Below are 12,403 nucleotides of genomic sequence, written 5' to 3'. Positions count from 1 at the left end.
ATAGTGGTAGTACAACGAAAAATCAGCAAGTAAACGCTTGTTGGGGGTTTTGAGTTTAGCTTTTCGATAAACAGTGTTTAATTGTAGTTGTTGTTGTAGTTTTCTTTGTCAATTTTCTTTTTTTTTACATATCTTATACACAACATTTAGTCGAGAGATGAACTTAAGTGTTAGGCTTGAATTGAACGTAGAGTTAGGATATAGTACAAACTAGTTTAAGATGATGCGAGCAATCCCAATCGTAGGTCTTAAGTATGGCATCATTTCGAATGGAAAGGGGGCATAGATGAGTTCGTTTGGTGAGTGGTCCGTTGCCGGTGGTTTCAAGTATGAGTATAAGACACAATTCATTGCATTCTGTGGATGAGAGAGATCGATCGGATCGGATCGTTTGGATCAAAGTGTACTACATATAGGCAATGGGTATCAATAAATTGAGTAAACTGCTTCGTTTTTGGCACGCCTCAAACGCCCTCACAGACTCACAGACAGACCGTTTATTATAAAGCTGAACAGGTTTCAAGGAAGGGAAGGTACACACACACGCATTACGGAACCCGGCTATATAGTATCATATCTACACATTTGTATATATAGTACTTATATGTGTGGCTCCGCCTAAACATCGACAACCATTTTCTTGTGGATATCGGTGTTGCCCACCACCGAGCAGAACTCATCGAACGATATCTTGCCATCCTCGTCCTTGTCCGCAAAGCAAATGGTCTTGTCCACGATCTGCTGCAGCTGTGTGTCCTTCAGATTGTTGCCCACCATCATCTTGAGCACCTGGAAGAGTTCCCCGTTCGAGATGTAGCCATCATTGTCCATATCGTAGATGCGGAAGGCGAATCGCAGCTTGGACAGCTTGTCGCCGCGCACGCTAAACTGCGACACTCCCTGGATGAACTCCTTGAAGTCCACCTCCCCGTTTCCATCCGCGTCGAAGATATCGATCACCCGCTGCACCAGCGGATTCTGCTGCAATTCCGGCAGCGACATGAACTCGTCTATGCTCAGCGCTCCCGAGTTGTCCAGATCCAGCTTGCGGAATCGCTTGCCCAGCCTGCGGATCTCGTCCGCATCGAAGTTGGAGCACATGTCCATGGGCAGGGAGGTCTCGTTACCCATGCTGGCCTTTGGTTACTTAGTTCTCTGGTCTAGATCTGCGAATGGAACGCAAGCGTTAGGAGACGGGGCATTCTGCTCTATAGAGAAAAAGATGACTCCAAATGAATTGCAATAATACAAAAAATATATCAGCTGAGAATTGAGGAACATTTGAGTAACCAATGAGAAAAATTAGAAGGATAATCGGTATGTGCAAAAACTGATGCATACTTCCAGGCTGCTCAATGTTCCACTTCTCGAAATCATTTGGATTGCACTTTTTCTCAGCGTTTTCAGCACGACTTTCTTACCCAAAATTTGTTTGTTAATAACTCAATTTTCCAACGACTGGCACGCTCTAAAAAAAAATGGAGGTGGAGTTCAAGTTAGCAGCATACTTTTAATTACGGCTCAATCGTATCGATTTTCCAAATTTCCACAACTTTTCACTACTCGTTTTCGCTTCAGCAAGGGTGGAGTGGAATCTCTGCAGAGGCACAGCTCCGGATGGAACTGCGTTGGCCAGGATGATTGGTTGGTGGTTCGCATTGCGGAATCGCAAGTGATAGCCATAGATATTTACCATAAATAAACAATAGTTGCGCTGGATTGTTTAATTCCCAAAAAGTGCTCTCTACTCGCTCGACAGCAAATACACGACTGCAGGCGAGTGAGAGAGTTTTCACCGTTAGCTCTTGCCAAAGAGTGGGAGAGCGCAGAGAGCGCAGCTGTCAAAAGCGGACAGCTGTTGCTTTTCCACCTGTTTTCTTTTCGTTTCGGGTTTTCTTTTGCCAATTGGTTTTCACTTTGGCACTTTCGCTATCTTTCTCGTCTTTTAAGGCATAGTTTTGTACGTAAACGGATTTTCTTCGCTTAACCATAGCATACCTTTGGGTGGAAATTCCTTGTAGAATCGTGCTATGCGTTAGTACTTTTTTGTGAAGTCCTGCTGGAGATGGACCATCGCACTATCCTAGAGGTGGTTCATTCGATAGTTCTTTTAAATGAACATGCGATAGATCTATAATAATAGCAATATTTATTCCTTGAGCTCTTTTATTCAAAATGGTCCAAGCCACTCACTAATTTTGAATTTGTCGAAATCAGCCTGCTTTCCTGAATAACGAGTATATTCGATAAACAAATTAAAAAATATGAAACTCGCACTACGCATTACAAGCAATTAAAGTAATAAAGGCGTATACAAAATATGAGACGAGATTAGAAAGGGCACCTAAACGATTTGTTTCTTCTTTTGCTCCAGATAGTCCTCTTCATCGGTGCTAACTTCGTATATATCTCGCGATTTCGTCTTAACTGTAGTCCTTAGTTTGTCTTTCTTGGTTTTGTTTTCTAAAATTAAACAATAAAATAGCTAAAAGAACAGGGAAGTAGAACAGCGAGCTTACCCTCAGCCACGCGCTGCAGTTCATCTTCCGTATCAGGGCCCGATAAGGCATCTGGATTCATTTCCACATTATTCTGATCCGCTTGAGCTGTTAGCTTGCTATCCTCCTCCAGCATTGCCACATCATCCTTGCCGGAATCGCGTCGTGGCCTCGTCGCCTCATCGCACAGCTCCTCATCGCTCTCCGGCTGGCCAAGGTCATTGGTATCCAGGGCGTAACGTCGCCATGGCAGGTACTTCTTCAGCTCATAGCATTTCTCGATCCAACTGCGTGTCACAATCTTGCCCTTGCCCTTCACCTGATTGTACTTCGGCGTGTTTTTGAATGCGCATCTGTTTGGGTTTCATTTTAAGAGTTAGCGGCGTATACTAGATCAATCTGGACTTCCACTTACATCAGGTGGGTGCATCCTGACCCCCAATCAGCCTTGTACTTGGCTCCCAAGGCGACCGCTTTCGAGCGCAAGTCTCCACGATCGGGATTCTGAAAGCAGAAGCGATGGGTGTAAGCCGCTTGTGATGCAATCCAATGGATTTCCCTACCTGTATGCCACTGATGACCAGGACCACACCCTTGAGTAACTGATTAAGAGGACGGTATTGAATCGCTGTCTCCACGATCTTTGGCTTTTTGGCGGGCGTGACTGCGACTCCGTTGGGAGATGAAAGACGCTTTTGCGCAGATGGCCGCGAACTTTCCTTGGCCGTCGAGGTGTCCAAAGATCTGTGGTCATGCTTAGATTTATCCTTACTCCTGGACTTCTCCTCCTTCGAATGCGACCTTTCCTCTTTTCGTAAATGCTTTTCTTCTTTGGCTGTGGATTTTTCTCTGGAGGATGACTTGTGCTCCCTTCCCTCTTTTCGTAAATGCTTCTCTTCTTTGGATGTGGATTTTTCTCTGGAGGATGACTTGTGCTCCTTTGCCGGGGGTTTGTCTTCTTTGCTGTTTGACTTCTCCAAGGAATGCCTGCTGGACTTTTTCTTTCTGCTCTCCCTCTCCTTTTCCTGCTCCAAACGCCGGCGATCCTTGTCCGCCTCCAGATGCTTGCTCAGCCGGTGTTTCTTGGCATTTACCTCGTCGTCCTCCTCGTCCTCATCATCGTCGCCGAACAAGAGTGAAGCTCGATTGCGGTCCAGGGGCTTGGCGTCCAATGGCGTCGGAGAAACCGGATGCAGAGCATTGAGAACTGGTGATGACGACTTCGAGGCTTTGGGCGACGGTTTGGGCGATGCAGCCAGGCTAGAAACCTTGCCAACGCTCAGCCTTCGCAGGGCCGTGGTGCCGGCGTCCCGAATGGCCGCCGCTGTGGAGGCCGCAGTGACCGCGGGCGTCTTGTGCTGCGTCTCCTTCTTCCAGCTGTGAAATCTGTTCACCTGGTTGTCCGTCTCCGAGTCCGGCGACTCCTCGCGCAGCTTAAAGGCACCGAATTGCATCACACCCTGCGGCAGCAGGGATTTGACCTTAGGCGCCGCAGCAGCCACCACATGCACCTTGACGAATGAGAGCCCGTATGGCACATGGCGATTGAAGGGCTGTGTGCAGACAATCTTAAGCAGCTTCCACTTCTCCGGCAGTGCACTCTCCGCCAGCGCAGTGCTATTGAAGCAGCGCACGCGATTTGGATTGCTCGAGTTCTTGCTCTCGATGGGCGTCATAAAAGAACTGGACAGCAGCAGCTCGCGGAAATCGTCCGCCTGGCAGCCCGTTCGACTGACCAGCACCTCGATGAAGGCGGCATGTTCGTTGCCAATATCGATGCCCGTAATCTGATGCGGCTCCTCGAACTCCAGCACAACGTATGCGGATTTCTCTCCCGGCGCCTTGGTTCGCCACTTCTTGCCGGCGTTTTCCTTGAGCAGATTGTCTGCTACGTGCACCTGGGCAGCGGGATATTGCATAGTTATATAGATGTACATACAGGCTGGTTATATAGGAGCACCACTCACCGCATCTTCGCTGCTCACTTCGCGTACGGACTTGAAAAGCGCAATTGGCATTTCGCAAGTCTCATGAATTACACTGAGACGCCGATGATTTGGCGGCAAATTGCTTTGCCGGCGATTGTGCCTGTGATTAAACTGATTGTCAAAAAGAAATTAAGTCGTTTGCAAGTGTTTTCATGGGCGCTAGAATTTTTGTTTATTTGTTGTCTTTTGAGGATGGGAGGTGAATTATGCTGATTTTGCTTAACCAACTATTTAAAAAAAAAACCCTGTATTGTGTGCACAAATTGCCCATCACTAGCAGTGCTGGCAGCCTAGTTGGTATCTCTAAATACCAATCTCTTCATCACTATATCAAAATACTAGCTAGTTAATTGGTTGACCAACACTGGTCACTTTAATCCCACTTTATTACTATATGTTTATAAAGAAAATGCTAATGATCTCATTTATTTGCCTAGGATATTATTAGCCTTTCTAAATCAGTCGTTATTTAGTTTTTATTCAAGAGATTAAATTGCTAAAGTGGCAGCGCTGGTGAAAATCAACAATAAGTGAAAGTTTTGAAATGATAAATTTGCACATAGAGATGAGCAATGATTGCAAACTGTGACAAGAAACAAAATAAATATTTAGAAATATAAAAATTATAAAAAACTTTTAAGAAAAGCAAGCGACCAGTGTAATTGCGCTTTTTATTATATTTAAATACATTATCGCTTATTAGCAAATACTATCGCATTAAATGGTGACTGGCGATGGTAACGGTAACTGCGAGCAGTGAGCAACTATCGCCCTTCCCTGATTCCCCTTGTCAATGTCGCTGGCAAATAAATAAATAAATATCAACAAAATACGGAATGAGCGCGGATGCGAGAATCAAGCAGATGGCGCCATCGCTGGACACCAGCGAACGGAAGCGGGAGCACCAGGACGTGGATGCCACCAACTCGAACTCGGAGCCCAGTGCCAGCGATTGGGTGAACTTCTCGCAGTGGATGCACTGCTTCTGCGTGGTCACCTTCGATCTGAATCTTGGCCAGGCGCTGGAGCACGTCTATCCGCCGGCGTTCATGCCCAGCGACCAGGAGGTCAGCAACATTTGCTACATGGCCTTCCCGGACTCAAATTCCGGCTGCATGGGCGACACCAAGTTCCATATGCGATTGCGCTGCACAACGCGTCGGGACTCGTTGCCGGGCTACAATGCGGAATGCTCGCCGGCGCTGCGACAGGATGGCTCCCACTACTGGGGCTTCGTCTACTTTCGCCAGAAGAGGGACCCAAATCTGCCGCGTGGTTACTTCCAGAAGAGCTTTATCATCATCACACGACTGCCGTTCTTCAATCTGTACTACGACATACTGTCCCAGCTGGCGCCGCGCTACTTTGAGGAGGGCACCGATGTCCTGCGGCTGGCCAGCGAGCAAATCAATCGCCAGTGGCCCGGCCTGCGGGTGGGCATGCCGCTCCAGCTGCCGCTGCTGGATTGCAGCTATCAGATCTGCATACCGCGCACCAGCAGCAGTCGGAAGTCGACGGCCGATGGAGGTATCGGTGGTAGTGCGGGGGAGTCGCCACCAGTCATGGCTGCTTGCCCGGCAGCCAAAGTGCTGGCCTCCGTTAACGAAATCGAGCTCTTCCGCTCCCTGGACTTTGTCATGGAGCAGCTGTACACGCTGTGGGAGCTGGTCATCACCGCCGAGCCGATTGTCGTCGTTGGCACCTCACCCGCCGACTGCTCCCACATGGTGCAGACCCTTCTGGCCATGATTGCGCCGCTGGAGTATTGCGCCGAGGCGCGTCCCTACTTCACCATTCACGACAGCGAGTTCCGCGAGTTCACACAGGAGTGCAGCAGCAAGACCACACTGCCCGCCTGCATTCTGGGCGTCACGAATCCGTTCTTTGTGAAGCTGCTCAAGGATTGGCCGCACATGCTGCGACTGGTGGACAACCAGGTGAGTGCCCAATCTCAGTAAACGCAATACCATCTACCAATAGCTCCATCTTGCTCGTTTTCAGAAGAACATGCAGCAGCAACAGCATCTGCTGCTGGGCCAAAAACACGCAAGGAACATCGCCTCGGCCACATCCTTCTCCAGTTCAACGGAACTCGGTGGCCGTATAGCACTGAAATCGAACGCCAATCTCAACGGCAGCTCCAGCTCCAGCAATGGCTCGGGCGACGCCTCGTCCGCTGGGCTGCACAGCAAATACAGGCCGTACCTGAAGAAGGACAAGGCGCTGATCAAGAAGGTGCTGCTGGGCATGAAGACCAAGCGGCCGGAGCATGTGCAAACCGCACTGATACGACGCCACCTGCTCGAGCTGACGCAGAGCTTTATGATACCACTGGAGCGGTATATGGCATCGCTGATGCCGCTGCAGAAGGACATCAGTCCGTTCAAGTCGGCGCCGAATGCCAGCAGCTTCAAGCTGGACGACTTTCTGGCCACGCTGGAAACGGCTGGGCCGCAGCTAACGTCGCCGCTGAAGGGCGACTGGAAGGGCCTGTACAGACGCTTCTTTCGTTCGCCAAATTTTCGCGGCTGGTACGGTGCGCGGCATCGGGAGCTGCAGCTGACGCTGCAGGATCTGCAGCTGCAGGCGCTATCGGTGGCGAATCTCGAGCACTGGGCGCACGACAAGCAGGAGGTGGAGATCATCGACATGATACTCAAGCTCAAGCAGAAACTGAATCTCTATGGCGACAAGGCCACGCAGCTGGAGGGCAGCAATGGCTCAACTCAGCAGCAGATACGCGCCCAGATCGAGTGCATGAAGGGCTTGCTGCCGCCGGATCTCAAGAATGTGGTGAATCTTTGATGGCAGTAGCTCAATCCTGGTCCTCCTCCTCCTCTGCCCCCTATCACTTCGGCTGCTCCACATCTGTCTGCTAGTATCCTGTGATTCTGTGCCTGGCGGTGCTCTTTATCAGTGTAAATAGGTTTTAATCGGCGATTAGTCGCCGCATTCGTGTCTAGTTTAATTCTAAAGTAATCCCAAGCGAAGCGATGTGAGTGCAAGAACCATGAATGTTAGTCCACACTCCAAGTCAAGTATTAAATGTAATCGATGTGTCCCTTCCATTTTTCACATCCTTGCTAACTCAATGCTCATGTCTCAAAATGTGGAAGAACTGGGCTGCAGCTTGAAACCACTGACCATGTTGCAGCTCCTCCTCCTCCCCAGCTTACTGACTGTGCATGTGATGGATTGCAAGCCAGTTGGTTCCGCCCTCAGTTTGTTTCTTTTAAAACCGTTTTGCAACTCTGTGTGTATATCGCTTAAATTGTTTATGTCTCCGATTGTCAAATATAAGTTAACTATAATACATTATAGCTGCAGTCTTTCCATGGATTGCAATGGGAGTTCCAAAGTGTTTATTTTATCATATAAATACAAAACAAAAAAAGACAACTTAAGCGCTAGTATGGATGATGATGGATAAAAGTGGATGCAGATTGATGCTCCTTGGAATGCGCGATTAGATGAGAAAGACTATATCGTCGGCGACCATGATCTGATTGTCCTCGGTCATGCGATGCACGGCGGCCTCGATTTCGCCAGCGGTGAACGGCTCCTGGCTGCCAACGTTGATGGCCGTGGTGATCCTGGCCAGCGCCAAGCTCTGTTCGCGCGCCTCGCGGAACAGGCGCTGCAAATTGTTCTTGAACTCGCCCAGGCGGGCATCGCTGATGACGGCCGGCTCGGTGGTCGGTGTGGCGCCAGCTGCCACCGACTGCTCCTCACTGGAGGGGCTGGCCAACAACGTGGAGACCGAGCGAGTGGGCAGCGAGCGACGAGTCTCGCGACGCGTCAAATCGCCGGCATCCGGCTGTGGTGGCTCAATATCCTCCTCATCGCTATCGGCGCCCACAGTCGCTGTGCGTGTGCGCTTGGAACGGCGCGATGGTGAACGCTGGCTAGAAGCCTCACCGTTGTCATCCTCCGCGTCGGAGCCGCTGTTGCGGCGACGCTTGTTGGCGCGATCCTTATCCAGCACCTTCTTGAAGTAGGCGAACTGGACCAGCTCGATGGCCGCATGGGCATCGTCGATGGTCACCGACTTGGACATGCGTGCTCGGGCATGGGCCGTGGACAAACGGATGAGGGTCTCCAGGGTACGGGCCGTTATTGGCTGCGTGCGCGCCACATCCGTTTCGACCGCCTCCTGGGAGCGCAGGCGCGAGTACTCATTGGCAATCGCCTCGCAGGCCTGCTCGCCCAACTTGGGCTTCATGCACTTGGCAATGTGGATGTACTTGCGCATGAACTCCACGGACAGGATCTTCTCGTGGCGCTGGCGCGACTTGCCATGCAGCAGGGCATCGTACTTCTCGTACACCTCGGTGTCCTTCTTCTGCAATACGAAAGTTTAGGACCATGTCAATCAATCAACTCCATGCAATCGAAAACCCACCTCCTCGCTGCTGGAAACAAAGGACAAGGAGTCCGCATAGGAGCTGCCCATGGACAAGGGCTCGCCGTCGGCCTCCTTGGGATTGCGATAACGATGCATGCGCACCACATGGTCCGAAATCATCTGGTCCACATCGCTGTCAATCACGTCCAGCATAACGAAGAGCAGATCGAAACGCGAAAGCAGCGAATCCTGCAGTCCAATATTTTCCATCGGCGTCTTATATTGATCATACTGCAATCGAAGGCGAAATTAGCAAGAGAAGCGATGGATGGAGACGGACTCGGATGGACTCTTACCCTTCCGTACACCGGATTAGCGGCCGCCAGGACGGAGCAGCGAGCATTGAGCGAGGCATGGATGCCCGCCTTGGAAATGGTCACGCGACCCTGTTCCATCACCTCATGGATGGCTGTGCGATCGATGTCGCTCATCTTGTCAAACTCATCGATGCAGACGACACCGCGATCGGCCAGGACCATGGCGCCCGCCTCCAATCGCCGCTCACCGGTCTCCTGATCCGTGGTGACCGCCGCCGTTAGACCCACGCCGCTGGATCCGCGACCCGTCGTCGGTATGGCCCTTGGTGCCGTATTCAAGACGTAGCGCAGCAGCTGCGACTTGGCCACCGAAGGATCGCCGATGAGCAGGACATTGATGTCGCCACGCAGGCGTGTGCCATTCGGCAGGATCTTCTCCACGCCGCCGAGCAGCAGGCAAAGGATGGCCTGCTTCACGTAGGCGTGTCCATGAATCGAGGGCGCCAAACTCTTGCTGAGCAGCTCGAAGATATCGTTGTTCTTCGCCAGCTTCTTGCACAGCATAATGTCCTCGCGCGATATGTCCAGGTTGCTCTCCTTGCTCAACAGCGATATATTGTTGGCCAGCAGCACGGTGCGGAACGTGCCCGAGGTGTAGCCACCGCGTTTGCCCGGCAAACAGCGATAGCTGCCCACAATCTGTACACGATCGCCGGGCTTGCAGCGATCCACGAGATCGTCGTCGCACACAATATCCACCGAGCGCGGCAATTGGCCAGCCGGCGCCTTCTCCGGCATCTCTTGAATGGTCAGCGTCTGGTGATCCTTATAGACGGACAAACCGTATTCGGTCTCCAGCAGATTGCCATCCTCGTCCTTTGTGGGATAGGCAGCGCCAGATGGCACAGCCTCGAACGATGTGAGATCGGTGTACTTGCGCTCCATGACCTTCCGGGTATTGGGGCAGTAGTGAACGCTGCGCACCACCTTGGGACGAATCAGCGACACCTTGGTGACAATGCCCTCCACGCACACCATGTTGCCCAGATAGATGGAGGTGAGGGAGCGCGGCGTCACATGCCGATTGCCAAAGCAGCCCTCGAAGCCGACAAACAGATCCTCGTGCATTTTGGCATAGCCCGGATCAACGGTGGACGCATACTCCTTGAGCGCCCTGCCAAAGGCCAGCTGCTCATCCGCCGCGTTGCCCAGTAGCCCCAATGCACGCTGCGGATTCTTGCGCTTTAGATCGTTGACGTTCACGATCAGGCGCTTGCTCTTCTCCGCGATCATGTCCTTGACGTGGCCCGCATAGATGCCCTGATCCTCCTCGTCGTCCAGAAAGTCCACATACTCGCGCTGTATGTCCTTGATGAACTGCTCCCCCTCGTGGGCCATTCTGTTGCTTATGCTGTTCGCTGGCGTTCACTAAACTTCTTCCGATTTCTCTTGTGGATCAACCTCGACCCGCTCGAACTTCGAAGGCAAACGCAAATGCAAACAAAACTAATGCCGCAAATTGCACGCCGAATGCGCAAAGTTTTTTTGGCGGGAAAAGCGTAGTGTGACCATATTGTGCGCATTCAAGGCATGGTTGCGCGGGCAAAATATATTTACTATTATTATTTTCTTTGTTATATATTTACTTATAATTATTTACTTTATTATATAAAACATAGTTGACATGGCAATATATATATATATATGTATATAAAACATTTCAGAAAAATAGAATGCAACATTTTTCTGTATTTCTATAAAATCTATATACATAATATAATCTATAACATAATAATTAGTCTTTCAAATGAGCTGTTTATGAAATATTACTCCTCAACTCGTTCTTGGCCCGTCTTCACTGTAGTGCTGGACCAACTTATTACATTCGTATTATATATTTTCGAAGGCGGGCTGCGCGGGCAGAATATTTCTACTATAATTAATTCTTTTTTCTATATATTTACTTCTAAATTTTTATATTATTATATAAAAATAGTTGACAGCAAGCTAACTAATATAATCAATTTTATGTTGATATGCAAATTTATAATTAAAACGTTTCCACCAAACATCTGACCTAAATTGTAATGCAAACAAAATAGAAAACAATCAAATATTAAATATTTCCTATAATAGAATAATTATTATTATAGTAGTAATAGGTCTTATTATTATTTGCTTGAATACTGTCCACACTTCATCCATTTCAATAATAGTATAATATATTTATTATTTGCCTAAGTACTGACTACAATTCCATCCCAATAAAAGAATAATATCTTTATTATTTGCCTAAGTGCTGTCAACAATTCCATTCCAATAATAGAATAATATATTTATTATTTGCCTAAGTTTTTTTTGGCGGGAAAAGCGTAGTGTGGCCATTTTGCGCGCATTTAAGGCATGGTTTCGCGGGCAAAATATATTTACTATAATTATTTTCTATGTTATATATTTACTTATAATTATTTACTTTATTATATAAAACATAGCTGATATAGCAATATATGTTTATATATATATGTATATAAAACATTTTAGAAAAATAAAATGCAAAATTTTTCTGTATTTCTATAAAATCTATATAATCTATATTCTATAATAATTAGTTTTTCAAATGAGCTGTTTATGAAATATTACTCCTCAACTCGTTCTTGGCCTGTCTTCACTGTAGTGCTGGGCCAACTTATTACATTCGTATTATATATTTTCGAAGACGGGCTAATAATAGTTGACGGCAAGCTAACTAATATAATCAATTTTATGTTGATATGCAAATTTATAATTAAAACGTTTCCACCAAACATCTGACCTAAATTGTAATGCAAACAAAATAGAAAACAATCAAATATTAAATATTTCCTATAATAGAATAATTATTATTGTAGTAGTAATAGTTATTATTATTATTTGCTTGAATACTGTCCACACTTCGTCCATTTCAATAATAGCAAAATATATTTATTATTTCCTTAGGTATTGTTCACACCTAATCCATTCCCATAAAATATTTATTATTTGCCTAAGTACTGTTTACACTTCCATTCCAATAATATTATAATATATTTATTATTTCCTTAGGTATTGTTCACACCTAATCCATTCCTATAAAAGATTTATTATTTGCCTAAGTACTGTTTACTCTTCCATTCCAATAATATTATAATATATTCATTATTTCCTTAGGTATTGTCCACACCTAATCCATTCCTATAAAATATTTATTATTTGCCTAAGTACTGTTTACACTTCCAT

General features: G+C 47.7%; 4 protein-coding genes across 8 annotated transcripts; 1 reads left to right on the top strand and 3 right to left on the bottom strand.

Moving 5' to 3' along the window:
* Nucleotides 1-47: 47 nt before the first annotated feature.
* LOC27209005 (calcineurin subunit B type 1) lies at nt 48-2,094 on the bottom strand. Of its 2 annotated transcripts, none has more exons than XM_016184531.3 (3): nt 1,999-2,094; nt 1,422-1,468; nt 48-1,166 (listed from the first exon to the last, which is right to left on the bottom strand). In XM_016184531.3, exon 3 carries the CDS (start codon nt 1,129-1,131, stop codon nt 619-621), a length of 513 nt encoding a protein of 170 aa, XP_016038153.1. In that variant the 5' UTR covers nt 1,132-1,166; nt 1,422-1,468; nt 1,999-2,094; the 3' UTR covers nt 48-618. The 2 variants fall into 2 exon arrangements, with proteins under 2 accessions (XP_016038153.1, XP_016038154.1); XM_016184532.3 differs by lacking the exon at nt 1,999-2,094 and adding an exon at nt 1,694-1,788.
* On the bottom strand, nt 1,436-4,765 carry LOC6725153 (DNA repair protein XRCC1). 3 transcript variants are annotated; one of them, XR_006542100.1, is made up of 7 exons: nt 4,466-4,764; nt 3,062-4,396; nt 2,914-3,002; nt 2,520-2,851; nt 2,194-2,463; nt 1,999-2,131; nt 1,436-1,468 (listed from the first exon to the last, which is right to left on the bottom strand). XR_006542100.1 is itself a non-coding variant. In XM_044923742.1 (6 exons), exons 1-6 carry the CDS (start codon nt 4,514-4,516, stop codon nt 2,345-2,347), a joined length of 1,857 nt encoding a protein of 618 aa, XP_044779677.1. In that variant the 5' UTR covers nt 4,517-4,765; the 3' UTR covers nt 2,133-2,344. The 3 variants fall into 3 exon arrangements, 2 of the variants coding, with proteins under 2 accessions (XP_044779677.1, XP_002106179.1); XM_044923742.1 differs by lacking the exons at nt 1,436-1,468; nt 1,999-2,131 and having other exon boundaries at nt 2,133-2,463; nt 3,062-3,335; nt 3,405-4,396; nt 4,466-4,765; XM_002106143.4 differs by lacking the exons at nt 1,436-1,468; nt 1,999-2,131 and having other exon boundaries at nt 2,133-2,463.
* Nucleotides 4,766-5,217: 452 nt separating this feature from the next.
* LOC6725152 (protein DENND6B) lies at nt 5,218-7,836 on the top strand. Of its 2 annotated transcripts, none has more exons than XM_016172973.3 (2): nt 5,218-6,423; nt 6,491-7,836. In XM_016172973.3, exons 1-2 carry the CDS (start codon nt 5,323-5,325, stop codon nt 7,289-7,291), a joined length of 1,902 nt encoding a protein of 633 aa, XP_016038150.1. In that variant the 5' UTR covers nt 5,218-5,322; the 3' UTR covers nt 7,292-7,836. The 2 variants fall into 2 exon arrangements, with proteins under 2 accessions (XP_016038150.1, XP_002106178.1); XM_002106142.4 differs by having other exon boundaries at nt 5,220-6,423; nt 6,488-7,836.
* On the bottom strand, nt 7,816-10,720 carry LOC6725150 (DNA replication licensing factor Mcm3). Its single transcript, XM_016173442.3, has 3 exons — nt 9,188-10,720; nt 8,889-9,122; nt 7,816-8,828 (listed from the first exon to the last, which is right to left on the bottom strand). The coding sequence occupies exons 1-3, from the start codon at nt 10,544-10,546 to the stop codon at nt 7,953-7,955; spliced, it is 2,469 nt and encodes an 822-aa protein (XP_016038149.1). The 5' UTR covers nt 10,547-10,720; the 3' UTR covers nt 7,816-7,952.
* Nucleotides 10,721-12,403: the final 1,683 nt, after the last annotated feature.

The sequence above is a fragment of the Drosophila simulans genome, chromosome X (genome assembly GCF_016746395.2).
Source record: "Drosophila simulans strain w501 chromosome X, Prin_Dsim_3.1, whole genome shotgun sequence".
NCBI lineage: Eukaryota > Metazoa > Arthropoda > Insecta > Diptera > Drosophilidae > Drosophila > Drosophila simulans.
Note: the sequence above shows the minus strand (reverse complement) of the source record. Positions and strands in the feature narration are given on the sequence as shown.

Excerpts from the sequence above, each read along its gene's own strand:
- LOC6725150 (XM_016173442.3), bottom strand. The coding sequence starts at position 10,546 with ATGGCCCACGAGGGGGAGCAGTTCATCAAGGACATACAGCGCGAGTAT. Across the intron at positions 9,123-9,187 it reads CTAATCCGGTGTACGGAAGG|TATGATCAATATAAGACGCC; the intron begins GTAAGAGTCCAT and ends CTTCGATTGCAG. Across the intron at positions 8,829-8,888 it reads TTGTTTCCAGCAGCGAGGAG|AAGAAGGACACCGAGGTGTA; the intron begins GTGGGTTTTCGA and ends TTCGTATTGCAG.
- LOC6725153 (XM_002106143.4), bottom strand. The coding sequence starts at position 4,516 with ATGCCAATTGCGCTTTTCAAGTCCGTACGCGAAGTGAGCAGCGAAGAT. Across the intron at positions 3,003-3,061 it reads TGGTCATCAGTGGCATACAG|AATCCCGATCGTGGAGACTT; the intron begins GTAGGGAAATCC and ends TTCTGCTTTCAG. Across the intron at positions 2,852-2,913 it reads TCAGGATGCACCCACCTGAT|ATGCGCATTCAAAAACACGC; the intron begins GTAAGTGGAAGT and ends AAACCCAAACAG.
- LOC27209005 (XM_016184531.3), bottom strand. The coding sequence starts at position 1,131 with ATGGGTAACGAGACCTCCCTGCCCATGGACATGTGCTCCAACTTCGAT.
- LOC6725152 (XM_002106142.4), top strand. The coding sequence starts at position 5,323 with ATGAGCGCGGATGCGAGAATCAAGCAGATGGCGCCATCGCTGGACACC. Across the intron at positions 6,424-6,487 it reads TGCGACTGGTGGACAACCAG|AAGAACATGCAGCAGCAACA; the intron begins GTGAGTGCCCAA and ends GCTCGTTTTCAG.